This window comes from Lytechinus pictus, chromosome 8, assembly GCF_037042905.1.
Source record: "Lytechinus pictus isolate F3 Inbred chromosome 8, Lp3.0, whole genome shotgun sequence".
Classification (NCBI taxonomy): domain Eukaryota; kingdom Metazoa; phylum Echinodermata; class Echinoidea; order Temnopleuroida; family Toxopneustidae; genus Lytechinus; species Lytechinus pictus.
This window is the reverse complement of record NC_087252.1, coordinates 14,210,981-14,227,536: the sequence shown is the minus strand read 5'-3', so window position 1 is coordinate 14,227,536 and position 16,556 is coordinate 14,210,981. Positions and strand designations below refer to the sequence as shown.

Here is a 16,556-nt window from a genome sequence, read left to right as displayed (position 1 = left end):
CTTTGACACCAGTTCATGCGGACTACTTGGAAGTTTTACAGAGATTGCACAGTGTGCAAATCTCATGATTGAGCAAACCCCAAGATTCAAACCTTGATTTCTCCTTAATATTCTTCAAGCTTTCACTGAATCCTTTCTACATTCAAACAAGTGTTGATCTATTTTGACAAGGTACTTATATACATCATTTAAAGCTTTAAGGATATTCGTTTTAACCTAAAGCAAATTCTCCAAATTCATTTGGATGACTTATTGTTGGTTTTGGGGGTGAGGGGTAAGAAATAAAATTATGAAGATGAAATAAATTTAATGAGCTTTTAATTAAATACAAATGTTAGTTTGCTGAACCAAAGTTTATAAACATTAAATGTAATACATTGTGTTCCATCCTTTCAAAAAGGAGGGAGAGGTGAATGAAAGAAAAAAACTGCAGCATAAAAATCTAACCTAAGGGGGCCCATTCACTTTGTTTTCTTTTTACTATGTACAGCTTTATTGTACGGATGCAGAGGATTGAATGTGGTGTATGGGGGTGGGGGGTGGGAAGGGGTTGTACACTACACATAACAATACAATGATACAAGGTGCGCGTAACATGCGGCAAGAATGGATGGAAAGCAAGCAAAAATGCAGGCGTCGATAACAATTTGAAAAAGACAAGAGAATATACATTGACAGCAAAGTTTATAAGTCATTGGTTCATCTTTCAAAGACTATTTTGCTACACATGCGCCACTCGTTTATTGAGTGCTATGATATATCTACATGTATAATTGCAAAACAATATAAAAAAAAACAAATAGTAAAAATTCTGTAGTATGGAACTGTTTTTATAGCATTGTATGCTTCATGTAAATAATGGTAAATGAATATAAACATATTCAAAAGTGAGCAGTCAAGGAAATGATATTTGCATTAAGCTGATAAATTATGAGAGTGTTTACAAACAGATGTGCACTTCATTGTGAGCTGCATATTTGCAAATTTATGAAAAATCCACATATTTAACAGTGTACAGATACAAGAAATAATCCAAAAACAAGTTTACACAATATGCAAATGTTTATGAAATGATGTACTGTTGTGAGCTACATTATGGAAAATAAAAATTCATGTTCAACCATGTCACAGAAAATATTCACAATTTTGTTTACACAAAGTTTATGAATATTTATATTAATGCATAAGCGCTGTAGTATGTTGTAATACTTACTGCAGAAAGAATAAATCCCACACAAGTTTAATACAACTTTTCATAAACAAAAGTCCACAATAATAGGTTGAAAGCAAAACGATAGGTTGAAAGCACTTTATATCCTGAACGCAATTGCTGTTTAAAAAAAGGCTGTAGTATATGTATATCACAAAAACTCAGCCTGCCCCCTCTCCATGCATCTACGGACCATTCAGCCTCACAGTAGTGCGACATCGAAACAATAGCTATCAAAATCCCCCTTCACAAAGCAAAATCAAAGTATAACCTTGTTCGCAGCTGTGTCAAGATAATCCTGGCACAGCGACTCATTTTCCGGATTGACCGATATAACAAACTATCCCTCTCCGAGCCTTCATGCAATATCATACAACCATGACTCAATATTGTTTGATTGTTCTAATTCAGGGGGTTAGTTCTTTCTATTTCCTCATCAATAAAAAGGGTCATGATATAGTTGAGAGAATTGGAATGTTGATGCATTTAAATTTTCCTATTATAAGGGAGTATAATGGGTAAGTACTCAAAATGAGGTTCATTTTTGTATGAAAGGTGATATTAAGCAGTGTTCTTTATAAACAGCCATTCCATATGCTACCCATTAATATCTGAAAAAAAAATACATGAATGTGTAGCAATCATTACGTTGGTCAGTTTCATATTAACAAATCCTGAAAATTAAAATTCATCAGGAAATACATTGAAATTGTAAGTGAAATAAGCTTGATTAGCCAACAAAAGTTCAATATTTTTTTTGTACATGGTTCTCCAACAGACGTGCATCCTTTGCACCTAAAATACATTTTTATCACGTTTTCACTTGTGGGTATGTAAAACATGCTTTACTGATAACACTTTTATGCTTTCTTTTACCAATGGAGAAGCTTGAAAGAGAAAATATAGACATCTACATGTAGATATGCACACGTTGAAGCTACATTCCGTATCAGGAAAAAAATTACAAAGGGGCTGGGGCAATTTTGCACCCAAAATGCTCAAAACAGCCCTGAAAGATTAAAAAAACAAGCCCAAGAAAATCCTCTTTCATTGCAATGCGAAATCTTATATCAAATGTTGTGAATTTAGGCTGGCATTAGGTTGTGAAAAGTAATCCCTAAAAACAGACAAAAATAAGTATTTTTCCTGTTCCATATAATCATAAAAACTCACCCTTCTTAAAAGCACTTAAAAACGATTTCCTATTGATGTAACAGGAGACTTTGAATATTCAATCCAATCTCAAACACTGACGATAAACTTAGCTGCTGATAATTGCTGCTAGTACATTTGTAATAATTGATGACGATACAAATGGCTGGAGAAATAAATTCAATGTCACCACTGTCACATTTTTTGAGGAAGCCAACTTTTTCAACAATTGCTTTGTTTTCTTTCTCAATTTGAAGATTTATTTTGGTTTACTAAGTTACATGTGTGACAGAAGAACCGTATCAAACCTGAATGTCTTCTTGCAATGTCAATTAATGAAATCCACTCATCCAAAAGGTCTTTAAGTGACATAAAACCTGCATGCCAACTGAAAGGATCAGAAAAAGACAAAAGGATCCTAGAATTAATAAATCACATGGAGTACTGCATGTTTCCAACCGCCAGCCAAGGTTTAAAGTGAGTCTTTGCTGGTCCTGGCCCTAAAAATCACCACAAACACAGCCAGTGACAGAAGTCTGCATCATAAACCAGCATAACATATTAAAGAAGAATAATTCATCCATCCAAATGAATGAATCACATGAAATAATGTATACTGTCCAATTGCAAATCAAGACTTTGAGGTGAGTCTACACCATGTACACTGCTTCTGGTCTGAAAAATCTCTAAGAACCAATCCAGAAGATGTCAGATCCTCTACCGGTACTAATAATCATTCCATTATTCATCAGGTATGGCAGATATACATGTAGCATCTGAACTTTCACAGATTATCATCATCCCTGTCATCTGATTATATCTTTTTTGCCTGCATACATTGCATGGACATTCTCCACTCAGTGGGGAGTAATCAAGTCAGTTACTGTGTGTACTTTCAACAATTCAATCAAGGAGACTTATCATAGAAGTCGCACAAGCTCAAGGTGAGTCCACACCTACCAACCAGCCTCCGAAACTTGAAAATTGGTTATTATCTCAATCTTCTGATGCAACCAGTCATGCCCAAACGCAATGTATGCACATCTTCCGCTTGCTTTGGACTATTTCAATCAAGGAAATCCTTCAGAGAAGTCCCACAACCTCTAGGTGAGTCCACACGTACCAATCAGCCTCCGAAACTTGAAAATTTGATATTATCCCACTCATCAAAATTAATCAATGAAATGTATGCACATCCTCCACTCCCTGGGCAGTACATAATCAAGGAAATTCTTCCAAGAAGTCCAGCAAGCTCACAGCAAGTCAGCCTCCAAACCTTTGAAAGTGGACCGTCGCTATCCACTATAATGGCTCTTCGATAAATCGCAACGCCACACAGGTAGTCAGTGATTAATTACAGGGAAATCCTTCTGATGTGCCGCACCAACCGATCTCTTCCTGGAGGGAGTCCCAGGGAGCGGGTTCGAGATCAAGTTGGGCGTAGACTATTGCCACGTTAATCCCAAAGGGTATTAGAGGGGTGTAGAGTAATGTCCCCGTGATCCAGCCCCCGTGGATGCTAATATATACAGGGATATAACTGAGAATGGACAACTGACAGCTGATAGAGGGTGTTAAGACCTCCATGATCCGTAGGAGACAAAAACGCCAATAGCACGTTTATACTTACATGTATTACACAGATATCTATAGTTTTATATACAACAAATAGTACACTCACACAATATATTTCACAAGTGCCATTTCTCAATTTCTCAATTTTGGAGAGCCGTTCTTTAAGATAACTGGGCCATTTTTTAATTTACAAAAGAGGAGAAAATATCATTTGTATCAGTTTGATATATTTTTTACTGGACCAGTAAATCTGGCTATTTCTGAAAGTTACTGGCCCGACAGCAATTTTTACTGCTCTGGCACCGTCGGACCAGTGCCAGTGTCGTGTGCTGGCTAAATTTCATCTATATTATTACTATACTTTCCCCATTCCACAGAGAGCAAGACCTCTGAAAGACCTTGCTAATTATCCATCTTTCAATGGTCATTCAACGGTCTCCTTTCCGTGGAATGGGGGCCTTAATAAAATGAAGCAACAAAATTAAACAATGACAAACACTCTGGGGGGGGGGCTTAACCAAAACTTGAAAGAGGATTTTAAGTCAGTACTGATATAACTAAGGCACAGAGGATTTGATGACAACTTCATTTCATGCAGTCCCACATTATAGTTTCTGTGTGTTGCTGATCACTCTTAATTCAAATCAAAGTCACTCGTCAATAGGTAGGGCATGCAAACTAGCATGCCAGAATGTTGAGGGAAAAAAGAGAGACTTGAATAGAAAACAGGGATTGCAACAGGAAAAGTGATAACAAACAACAACTTATAAAACAAAGACATGAGATGATGCTATGACGATGCGTTGGGGTAAGGGAACAAACCTGGCTAACTTCTGCACGATGTATATCAAATTTGTTTTTCACGTCTTTTAATGTGGAATGAGCTACATGTAAAATGGAATGACCTCAGAAAATGTATTGTATAAACTTTGTTGAGAATGGTGATTGCACAAAGCGCTATGAAGAAATAATATTAGAATGCTCAGATAGGTGTAGTGTGAGTTATTGTGAGAAAAATATTTTTTTTTAGGCAGGTTTATGTATTTAGATTAATGTGCACGTATTCAGGAGCATTTCTTGCAGGAGCAAAGTGTCATGAAACCTTACATGTATTTTTCTGACCAATATTCCTTATCAAAACGGAGATTCTGAAACTGACCTTTACATCATGCTTGCTTTTGACTCAACTTTTTCTCAATATGCTAAAGTATGTTCTCGCCAAAAAAAATCATTTAATTTCACAGATATGGGCCAGCAGACCGAACAGATTAAAATCAAACCATTTTCAAGCATTTTCTGCCACAGGCTTTGTATGGGACACACTCCAATCCAAATTGAGAGCTTCAGAGAACTATTCCGACTTCAGTTTTAATGCCAAAACATTGTCCATACCTGCTCAGATAGGAAACTTGACAATCTTTCTATTGGTATATTTCTTTTATATAGATTTGGATATCAGATCAAATTGTAAAATTGTCATAAAAGAAATTTCATTTTTCTCAAAGGAAACACAGAGGAAAATGGCAGTCTCAACACAAAGGACCTACAATATATTTTTGGTGGGTACATAAGCTTAGGAGGGTGTCATCACTGTCAAAAGATTTATTTAGTCTTACTTTCTCTTTCCATACGTCCAAAATAGGGGATAAACATTGATGACGGTCACATTTTATCACAGGCTAAACTGCCCCTCAAATACTAAAATTTTCTTGTGAAATCAGTCCAATTTATTCCAAGACTTTCCAGTGTGACTTCAGACATGCGACTGAAGGGAAATCATTTTGCTGCCAAGTTCTTACTTCCATGCTGAAATCTCATGTTACAGATTAAGAAACGTGAGGGGGGTTTATAGAGGGACCGGGGCGCGCTGTTTGGTCAGATTGCAAGGGGTCGACAGGAAATTTAAAGTTCCTGTGGGTGGGCAATTAGCCACTGTATATGACACTCTTTACAATAAACCTCTAGAGATTTTGAGCAATAATTAGGACACTCGGTCTGGGGTGTATTCACACTCACGTCTGGGAGTGAGTTCATAATGGGTAGAACATCGTTTCTAAGCGAATCCGAATGTGAAAGCAAAAATACTTGTAATATTCCCAAAAGAAAATACCTACTAAATAGTAGGTACTTGCCAAAACTATCAAAACATTCACAGGGATTTTTCGCGAGTCATGGGAAAATTGGAAGTGTGAAAGCAATTTATGGGAATTTTCTCATCCAGCTAGCCATTTGATGCAAGGACCGTGCTTAGCCTGCTAATCAGAAGACCACATAATTTTAAGAACTTAGCTCGAAAGGGACTGCTTCGGGTAGTTGAGAATGCTGCAAATAATTATCAGGTAATTCAAGGCCTGAACAATTTCTCACAATTTAATAGTTACTCTGGTGATCGAGTCAGTCTAAATACGCCTCATGTGAACAGAGTTCTAGGCAGACTTTACTGACCATCCGGAAGCCCTGGGGGAAAAGATGCTCTGTTTATTTTGGGCAAGCCTTGCACAAGGTGGGTGCTTTAAATGCAGACAGATGATTGAGATGATCAGCAGAGGGCCTTCCCCTACAAATGGAATCTGTGACCTATCTCGAAAGTCAGTCTATTATCTAGCGAGTGACTTATCATTGCTTGACATGTAATTTGCAAAGGTAATGAGGAAACAAGTTTAAGGAGCTATAAAATCTTATCTTTGAGGTATTCAAATTATCAGGCTATTTTTAGAGTAGCTTTTGTCAGTATATTGTGCCCATGTTTGTGAAAGATGTAGAACAGGGGAGCATTTCATGAAAAGTTTAATCAGGGATTTTTTGCCGACTACTTTGCTTTCAACCAATCAGATGCAAGGATTTCAGTAGCTTATAACAATACTCAGAGAGAGTCGCCGTTTGTTTAATGAAATTCTCGCCAAATGGCAAGTTGACCAAGATTATACACTATTGATTTGATGTAGTTATTGATTTTGGTAACATGAAGCAATGATGTTGATATTTGTGCAGATTTGAATATGAATGATATGACCAATGTAAGGGTCTCTACATGTTTCTGTGAATAAAAGTGGTGTTCAAAAACATTTAAAATTCAAATATACACTGAAGCAGACTTATGATCAATGAAGCTGTTTACATATGCCTGGTGGGTTTGATATGAACTGTACATGAAGAGATTCTATAGAATGATGGAATTCATACTCAAATGTGAACGTCTATTGAGTATAACATGTGCAGAAGTTAGCATGATAAGTGTATGCAGGGGGAGGTATCGGATGAATGCTTTGACAAAAAAAAAGAAAGCAATGTTTCTTTACCTCAATGTGACAACCAATGTTATCAATCTGAAACAGGCAAAACACAGTGATAAACAGTGACACAAGGGCAGGCAAATGGGGTGCAGAAGGGTACAGGTTAGGGGTACACATAGGGTGAGAACGGGGGAGGGGGGACAGGGTAGGGGTCATCGCATGAGTATTGTGCAATAGGGATTACAAGGGGTACAGGATGGGGCAAAACATAGGGAGAGTTTGGCAAACAGGGGTAATAACCATTAGCGTTTTAAATGGAATTGTCATGAAGGGGATTTGGAAGTTGGTTATAATGGGGTTAAAGCCATAAATAGTGGGACAAATTAATTGCATTATGGGTAATGGAGGGGCATAGTGGTTTGGAGAGGGGTGACAACAGGGGTAAAAAAACAGTAGGTGCATCATGGAAATGGGCAAGGTGTAATCAAAAAGGGTGCAACAAGGGATGGGGAAGTTTACATAAATGGAATGGGGGGGGGGTGAAAGGGTGCAGCACAGGGGTGCATGGGGGAACAATAGAGAGTGGGGGGAGGGGCGATTTCACAAAGTAATGGACACGGTTAGAGTTGATGACAGGTCAGGCATGTGGAATAATGGAAAGAGAAAAGCAGAGTTAAAATGATCATTTGTTATCAACTCCATATTGGCACTAAGGCTTGCTCCAGAAATTATTTCTTCATAGTCAAATTTCACAAGCCACTCATGTGTACATAACACTTACAGCAAAATTACATTTTATTGGCACTATGAGCACCTGTACCTTAACCCAAATCAACTGCATAATTGCATGTGGTAAAATCTAAACTTGGGGCCCGTAACACAAAGGTTAACAATTAATCGTACACTTGATTTTCACGATTGATTGTACATTGTAGTCAATGGAATTGATCGTAGAAAAATGTTCTACGATCATTGCTAAGTTTTGTGTTATGGGCTCCAGGAGCATGAACACTGGAATGAATGTTAAAGCATCATTACTTCTAGGCCCCGTAACACATGGTTTGTGACTGATTGCAAATTTCTGTCAACAGCTCTGATTGGCTGATACAGTTCATTGTGAAGGAAAGTGGTACAACATTTATTCTAGGTGGTAAGTGCTATTTTTGCAATCGATCACAAACCTGTATGTTACAAAATAAAGCTTTATAGTAATAACATGTATATGTATGTAGAGATAGCCAACTTCAAGGCAAGTAAGTTGTGTTATGCTCTTCAAAGGCAAAATAGATCATGCTGAACCATGCCCATTTGAAATACAGCTATCTATCAAAAGAAATAAATAAAAATTGAGTGTGATAAGAATTACGTTCATCGAAATAAGCCTCAATTTAATGTTTTAAATAAAATGATCAGTTTAGCTGACGAGTGTTATCTCTCCATTCTGTACATGCAAATAATATTACCTAAATAATTTACATATAGGCCTATTCATATCAGACTAATGATAATGATATGAAACTAAACTACAAGCACAACTAACATCAATGTACTATCCTAATGAAGACCATTATCAATCATGATGTACATAAATTGTGGAAAGATGTGACATTTCCTTTTAAGATATAAAGAAAAATTTGTAAAAATATTGCTTTCGCTAAAACATTATCCTGTGTATGCTCTTTTATAAATGACAAAAAAATAAATAAAAAGCAAGTGCAGTAGATGTAATTACACCTATTAAATGCAATAATGCAATAATCTAATTTCTCATATTGGGGGGGGGGGGCAATTGAGGAAAGAAATAGAGCAAAGCTCTGTACTATCCTGTATTCAGTTTTGTGTAGCAGTCATTAAACTGCATTAGAAATTGCGATGACATACTGTTAAGCCAGAAAAGGAATAAATGCCACAGCTTTAACACAGTTTATGTAAGCAAGCAACTACACATAAAGAACAAAATCGATAAAAACAAAGGAAGTATATGTCTTGTTTTATATCTTATGCTGTTATAAATTTACAGAATTTACATAAATTGCACCAAATCTAAAACTGAATAATCCTAGAAAAACTATGCCTAAATATGACTGAATTTGATTGGACAAAGAAAAAAAGCTTTCTACTACATGTCATTGTGGTTAACTTTAATGCTGTGGTCACTACATGTATGTATGAACAAGATGTAGGCCTTCATTTACATCTAGGCTCGTTTGCACAAGCATCGCATTAAACACAACTCAGTATTTAATAAAAAAAAGAATCACCCATTTGAAACTTGTGAGTGATTTCTAAGATTCTGTTTTAACAAAACACCTTAATGCAATTGGCTCTTGCCCATGCGCTGAAAAAAATCATCATATTTCTTATTGCTAGTGCTCAATAAATGCATTTTCATTCATGTATTCCTTGACTCAAATCAAATGTTCAAAGAAATTTTTAATTTTCCAAACATGCCATGTAGAATGTATTTGTATAAAACCACAAGATAATTTTCATTCATGCTAAATGTAGAAAGGTTTTGGTTACAAAAAGAATTTCCCCATTGTGGGATTGTTCGCCCCGCAATTTTGCTGGTTTTCTCTTAATGAATTAGTTTTCTATGTTGCCTAGAGACAGATGACAATAGAACTTCAGTTAGTCGTATCAAATCAAATATTCAAAGCAAACATTCACGCATGCAATGTTACTAAACTGTTATGATACGGTGGTTCACCATTCTGTTTGTTTGTTAACTTATTTGTTTGTTTGCTTTAGTTATTTGTTTCTTTTTTTAGTTATTTGTTTACAGATGACAACAGAATTGCAGTTTATAGTCGTATCAAATCAAATATTCAAAGCAAATATTCATTCATGCAATGTTACTAAACTGTTATGATACCATGGTTTACTGTATTGTTTGTTTACTATTTATTTTTGTTAACTTATTTGTTAGTTTGTTTACTTATTTGTTTACCTCAAGCCAGTTGAGTACAGGACCGCAGTTGATCATATCTCCAGCAATCTGTGAAAACCGTGTCACATAATGCGTCAGCATCGTTTTGACCGCCTGGAACATACAACAACAAAATCAGAAAATGATCTCAATTCATTATAACCACACATGTTTCATTATTATTACCACCATTCTATTATTATTATCATTAGTAGTACTATTATCATTACTATCATTATAAATATTGTAATCATTAGTATTAGTAGTAGTAGTAGTAGTAGTAGTAGTAGTGGTAGTAGTAGTAGTAGTAGTAGTAGTATAAGTAGTAGTAGTAAAATTACTATGATTATTATTAACATAACCATTATTACCATTATTATCAATATCATTATCATTATTATAAATTTCCTTATTATCATAATTTTTCTTCATAATTAAAGTGTTAGTATTAGTACTTTCATTATCATAATCATTGTCATGATCCTTATCATCATCAGCATAATCATCATCAACCCCCCCCCCCCTTCTCTCTCCCTACAAGTATATCAACTTCTATTATGTTGTAGAGTCATCTCTGATGTGAAAATAGAAATCAAATCAAATCAATCAATCAAACTCCATAAAATATATCAACCACTATGGAAGCAACCATTTAAAAACATAGGGGTGTGCACCTCTCTGCCTGTGAGGGTCTCTCCTTTGGGCAATTCCACCAGCTGGCTGAAGCGCCTGTCGTAGATGCATTTATGGAGCTGTTTGTCGAGCACCCTGAAGTCTTCGTAGCACCTCTTGAGCAGCCACACCTTCCCCTGGCTCAGCATGCGGACCGTGAAGGGGCAATCCAGGAGGTCCACAGCACCTCCGTTCTGTTCCAGGATGGCACGGTCCTCTGACTCTTCATGCATTGAAATCTATGGTAATGTAGATGGAGGAAGGAAAAGCAGAGATGTTCCATTATATCATATGGGGTGCAACATGTAATTTGTTGACATCATTTTGTGTACGAAGGTCATCTGCATGACCTGAAAAAAAAAATGCTGGAGCCTAAAAAATTCAGGACACTACACAACCAATTGAAGTCTTATTTTAATCAACTTATAACTTCAAAATTGGCAACATTAGTATTTTCCTTTCAATACTGCAGGAAAAACAAAATTGAAAAAGACATTTCTATATAAACCAATTTAAAGATTTTTTTCTATTCTTTAAAAATTAATTACATCGAATGAAAGATACTGCATGGCAATAAAAAAAGGTATAAAGAATTCACAACTACTTTTCTAATGAATAGAATCTCAAACATGTATATTGCACTAAACCACAAATGAAAATGGACATTCCTGTTTCACACAATTCATTTTGACGGATGTGCTCTCTCATTTTTTTTTCTGATGATATCTACTACAGTGATTTTTTTTTGCATAAACATTAATTCTTTCAATGAATGATAATCTCATAATTCCTTGCGAGGTTAATTCCCATCCAGGAATGGCATAATTTAATACTGTACTGACAGCTTACGCTGAAAAACAGATGGTCATCATTAACATCAAAGCACAGAAAAGGTTATCAAATACTAATCATAATTAGGAGTGGCCTCTATATTTGATTATGGCTTGTCCCAGTTTACAAAGAAGTGGAATAACACTAACAGACATGATTTTTAAACATATTGCATGCATGCAGACTTGTAGACAAAATTTACATTATGCATGTACATAATACAAGTACACTGTCAAATAATTTGACCCGGAATGCCTTATGAAACCTGATGAAATGCCTTTATGAAGCTGGTGGTCTGAAGAACAAGCTACTCGGTTAAAAAAAAAGGGTCTTGGGAATTATGATCTACTGGGCAAAGAGCAGGCATAAAATCTGAAGTGAGCCCTCTAAGTTGATTACTCGCTTTTGTGCTGTGCAACTGGTAAATTTACAGTCCATGAATACACGGAGGTGGTCACGTGATTAGGTCTTATGCCCGTACTTTGCGTGATACGGCTTGCTATTTCCTTGGTGGCGAATGGGTATCTTTTGTAACGGGGGTCTTTGGAGCGGAGTTGAGTTGCTTTTGGGCAAAATTGAGCATTTAAAGAATGGAAATTGAGGTCTAAAGAAGGGAGTTGTCAAGCGGCGCATTGCCATACCATGTAAACAGAGCTGCCAACCAAATCGTGAAAGAATCCTATTCTTTATTTCTTTTTACCCTATTTTCAGGCCCAAAATCCTTTTTTTCTTTAAAATTTTGAAGAAAAAAAATGTACCAAAAATCATAACCATTACAAGTTTCAAAATGCCTATTTCTAGAAAGAAAATCCTATATAGTATCACTTTCCCCTTGAAAATCCTAAATAGGATAACTTCCTACTAATCAGCAGCTCTATGAAATGCATGAGTGCCTCCCTCACACGTAACCTCTACATGTACAAACCTGTATTGATCCAAGCTCAACATGATCGTAGTGGAAATGTGCGCAGTCATTGAGTTTTGGAAAGAGCGTAGAGCCATCATGGCATCTGTAAACATTAAGTCAAGAAGAGGAAACAGCATGAGAAATATAATGCAGGGTATAAAGAGCCTTTAGATATAAAAATGAATGGTTATCTTCAATTATGAGTCATATACATATATATTATGGGTCATGTACATAGACCTATCTCCCATCTATGTACATGTGGCACATCAGTGCCATGACATCAACATCTACATGAATACAAAATGTATAAGCTATAATATTTTTATTGAAAAGAGGAACATTGAAAGTAAGAAATTATGAAGAGAACTAGAACAAGATGTTGTGTACATGTTATGTATATGACGGAGGAGGGCTAGAGGGAGAGAGGGGCAAATAGGGGAAGAGAAATAATAATAATAATAATAGCCAATTTTTATATAGTGCTTTTCCCAGAATGGCTCAAAGCACGTTACAGCATATTATTACCCCGGTCATTGGATTCATTTCAATCCCGCACAAAAAGTGCATAATTTCCACTCCCTGGGGAGCATTCATCGCAGCCTCATTATGGCGCTGGCAAATTCAAAGATACAATATCTTTCGCATCCTACCGGGTACCCATTTAGCACCTGGGTCGAGAGTGGCAAAGTGTTGATTAACGCCTTGCCAAAGGACGCTAGACCGCGGTGGGATTCGAACACACGACCCTCTGTTTACAAGGCAAGAGTCAGAACCACTACACCACGGCTCTACCACAAGAAATGGAGAGAAGGGGAAAGAGGTGGAGAGTGAGATAGAGTGGGGGAGGGAGGGGTAGGGCAGGGAACTTGTCAACAAACCATTTCATGTCATTTAACTCTTTCAAGAGTTCATCATTCACAAATTATCTTTTATAGTCAAAACATCAACATGTTTTGGAGAGGCTTTCATCATGTTTTTATCTCGCACACTACACAGTGAGGCCACTGCTTCGTCTGAGCCAAGTCAATAGAGAACATAATATTTTGGTTGATTTGAGCTTTACATGACCCACAGCGTAGGAAGGGTGCCTCTGACATCATAAAAGCTGTGCTGACATGGCCATTCAACAATTTCAAGCTAAGCTCACACACAGTTTCATACTTTTATCATTTATACTTTTTCATGGATTGGACCATTTTTAAGAACCATGGGGCAATGCGCATTTGTGCTCTTTGAATTTTGTATGTTTAATTACTAAAAATGCATTTACCTGTATATTACAGATTTTCGTTTGGCAATTCAGATGGCTCAAAGTTTTTTTTTTTATGAAGGTAGGCCTACAGAATGTGTTTGCTGTAATAAACCATAAGTCATATCCTAATTGACTCATTACTTCCCGGAACTGGGTCATCACTTAAAAAAATTACGGAAATAACAGAAATTAGAAGTTAACATCTGTGTATCTCATTTCAAAACCATCATTTGTCTTTCAGGCTATTACATTATAAATTTTCATATGACAGATAACCCTAAACAAGCCAAATCACAAAATGTATCACTTTGTATTCAATGGGTTGAATGGGGGCAGTTGATGTGGAATCCTTCTAGATGTTGGGGTGTCAATGGCTTCCCACACCCGAGACCAATTTAAATCTATAGCAATTTTCTATTAAACAAGACCCTGAATCTAAACAAGAGTAGCTTATGTGGAAGCCTTCTAGAAGTTGGGGTGTCAACAGCTTTCCATATGAGACCAATTTAAAACAAATCACACAATTAATTTCAATTCATGTTTTACTTCAACTTGTTGGATCAACCGCAGCTATAGAAAGCCAGCAACGTCAACACCTTCATTGCACGTTTTGTTCAAAATATTTTCTAGATATGCTGAATATTCTTACATTCTTTGTTTTCTTGAAAATTTAGTGTGCTTCACTTTGTTTACAAAGGACATTGTGCAAAGTCCCTGTAGAAAAAAATTATGACATTGATGGATTTGCATAAAGTTGATTGAGGTTGATTGGATCAATCGTAACTCTTTGTTAGACGGGGCCCTGATCTTACTACATTAATAAGGGACTATGTGCTTCGAACATCTTTTTTTTTAATGCTTACATACAGTTCATACTACATGTACATGTATGTATTCTTATCTGCATATATATAGCACTATCCTGTTGTCAATGTGAATATCATTGAACATGGAGAAATAAAACAAATAAGGTTCTACTCAACAAGCCGCTGGATTCAAAATGCTCTACTGCAAAGATAAGGATGGTGACTTACGATGTCATCTTTTTGATCCGCACGCTGGCTTGTCTTTTGAAGTTGTAGTCCACATTGTCTTCTAAGGCCAATGGCGTTAGTGGAACCTACACAAAATGAAAGATGGAGAAAAAAATACATTAACCATTAATACATGTACCGGTATCAGAAAGATTTAATTGTATCTTTTTGCCCCCCCCCCCCCAACAATGCATACTTTTTGTTCCTTTCCTTGACAAAGTGCTCAAATCTGCATCCACAAGTTTTTGCTGTATATCGTTAAATAAACATTGTTGTTATGAATTGACATATGGTGAAAGAAAGAAACCACCAAACAAACAAATAGTGAAGTTTTAGTTTTATGTAATTTCAGGTCAGTAATACTTTGCTAAACTCAAACATCCACATTCCTTTTTCATCTTCCTCTTTTGTTGCATTCTTCTTCTTCTCCTCCTTTTTCACATTCTTTTCCTCCTTTTCTTCTTTAATTTCTCAGACTCCTCCTTTTATCAACTTCTACTCAATTTTCTCCATCTCCCCTTTCCTCTTCTATTTCCTTCTTCTTTTCCTCCCATCCACATTCTTATTTGTCTATGTTATGCATAGTTCTCCAAGATAATGTGAAACTTTTGAAAAGGAATACAGGTATTATGAAAAAAAATCACAATAAATTTGAATTCCATTCAAACTGGTAACTTGTATAAAAATTGGGACTTACATAAAATTAAGTAAGGGGAATTCTGCATTATACTAGTAATGCAATTGGGACAGGGATATCATAATAATGAAATTTGAAATAAATGAATCCCATTCAAACTGGTAACTTGTATTTGGGACTTACATAAAAAAGGGGAATTCTGCTTTATACTAGTAAAGCAATTGAGACAGGACTAAATGATGAAATTTGAAATAAACGAATCCCATTCAAACAAGAAACTTGTATTTAGGACTTAAGGGAAATTCTGCTTCATACTAGTAATGTAAACTGAGACATGACTATTATAATATTTGAAATAAATGAATCCCATTCAAACTGGTAACTTGTAATTTTTGACTTTTATCAAGCAAGGGGACGAGGTCGCAAGACAGGAAACGTGTTAAATTATGACAGCTCTTTCGGGCCAGCCGGCCTGTATCATCATGCAGGGTGAGGTACCCATGTTTATCCAATAAACACGCCTCTATTTATAGAGAGAGTGAGTAACTAGTATTATGTCTACCCGCGCACAGATTTAGACGCAGACTTTACGTCGTAATGCTTTGAATAGCGACAGGATTAGAAGGTACGTGTGTGATGAATATACTCACAATTTACTGAAACAATACGATTCAAGTCATGACTATGAATGTCACTGTAATTCAAACTCAGACTTTCTAATATACTCGGTGCACAATATGAGAATAAATTAGATTTTGATATAGATGTATATCTTTTTCATGAATATTGAAAATTACCCTCAATTCATATAAGGCCACCCAAGGACTCTGAAGAAATCCCCTAGGAATAGTCCTGTAGCTGTTATAGACAGGTTCCATAACACATTTCTTTGCATGTTCATGTACTGTAATCGTTTTTCTTCTGATTTATTGTATGCACTTTTTTATATTGGTCAAATAAATAATATTATCACCCGTATCAGACATCTGAGCTGGTCATTTACAAAACTGTATTGCCCTACATTTTCTGAATATCGGGAAGGGTAGAGTATATTGTTTGTATTTTCCTCGGTCTCAATGCGCGTATTTACTTTGCATGCAGAGACGACGCAAAATATACCT

At 36.1% G+C, this 16,556-nt stretch overlaps 1 protein-coding gene across 6 annotated transcripts in view; it reads right to left on the bottom strand.

The window, feature by feature from the left end:
- Positions 1–14,880, bottom strand: part of LOC129266300 (rho GTPase-activating protein 32-like) — a 37,027-nt gene extending 22,147 nt beyond the window's left edge. For 2 of the 6 annotated variants that reach the window (XM_064103622.1, XM_064103623.1), the window contains exons 1-5: positions 14,799–14,880; positions 12,528–12,612; positions 10,774–11,010; positions 10,121–10,213; positions 7,237–7,263 (exon numbers count right to left, since the gene is read on the bottom strand). In XM_064103622.1, coding sequence (XP_063959692.1) covers positions 7,237–7,263; positions 10,121–10,213; positions 10,774–11,010; positions 12,528–12,612; positions 14,799–14,806 — 450 coding nt within the window. In that variant the 5' untranslated portion in view covers positions 14,807–14,880. Of the gene's footprint in view, positions 1–1,213; positions 1,466–2,383; positions 3,763–7,236; positions 7,264–10,120; positions 10,214–10,773; positions 11,011–12,527; positions 12,613–14,798 lie in introns of those variants that run through there. The other 4 variants (XM_064103624.1, XM_064103626.1, XM_054904138.2 and 1 more) reach the window with 4 other exon arrangements.
- Positions 14,881–16,556: the final 1,676 nt, after the last annotated feature.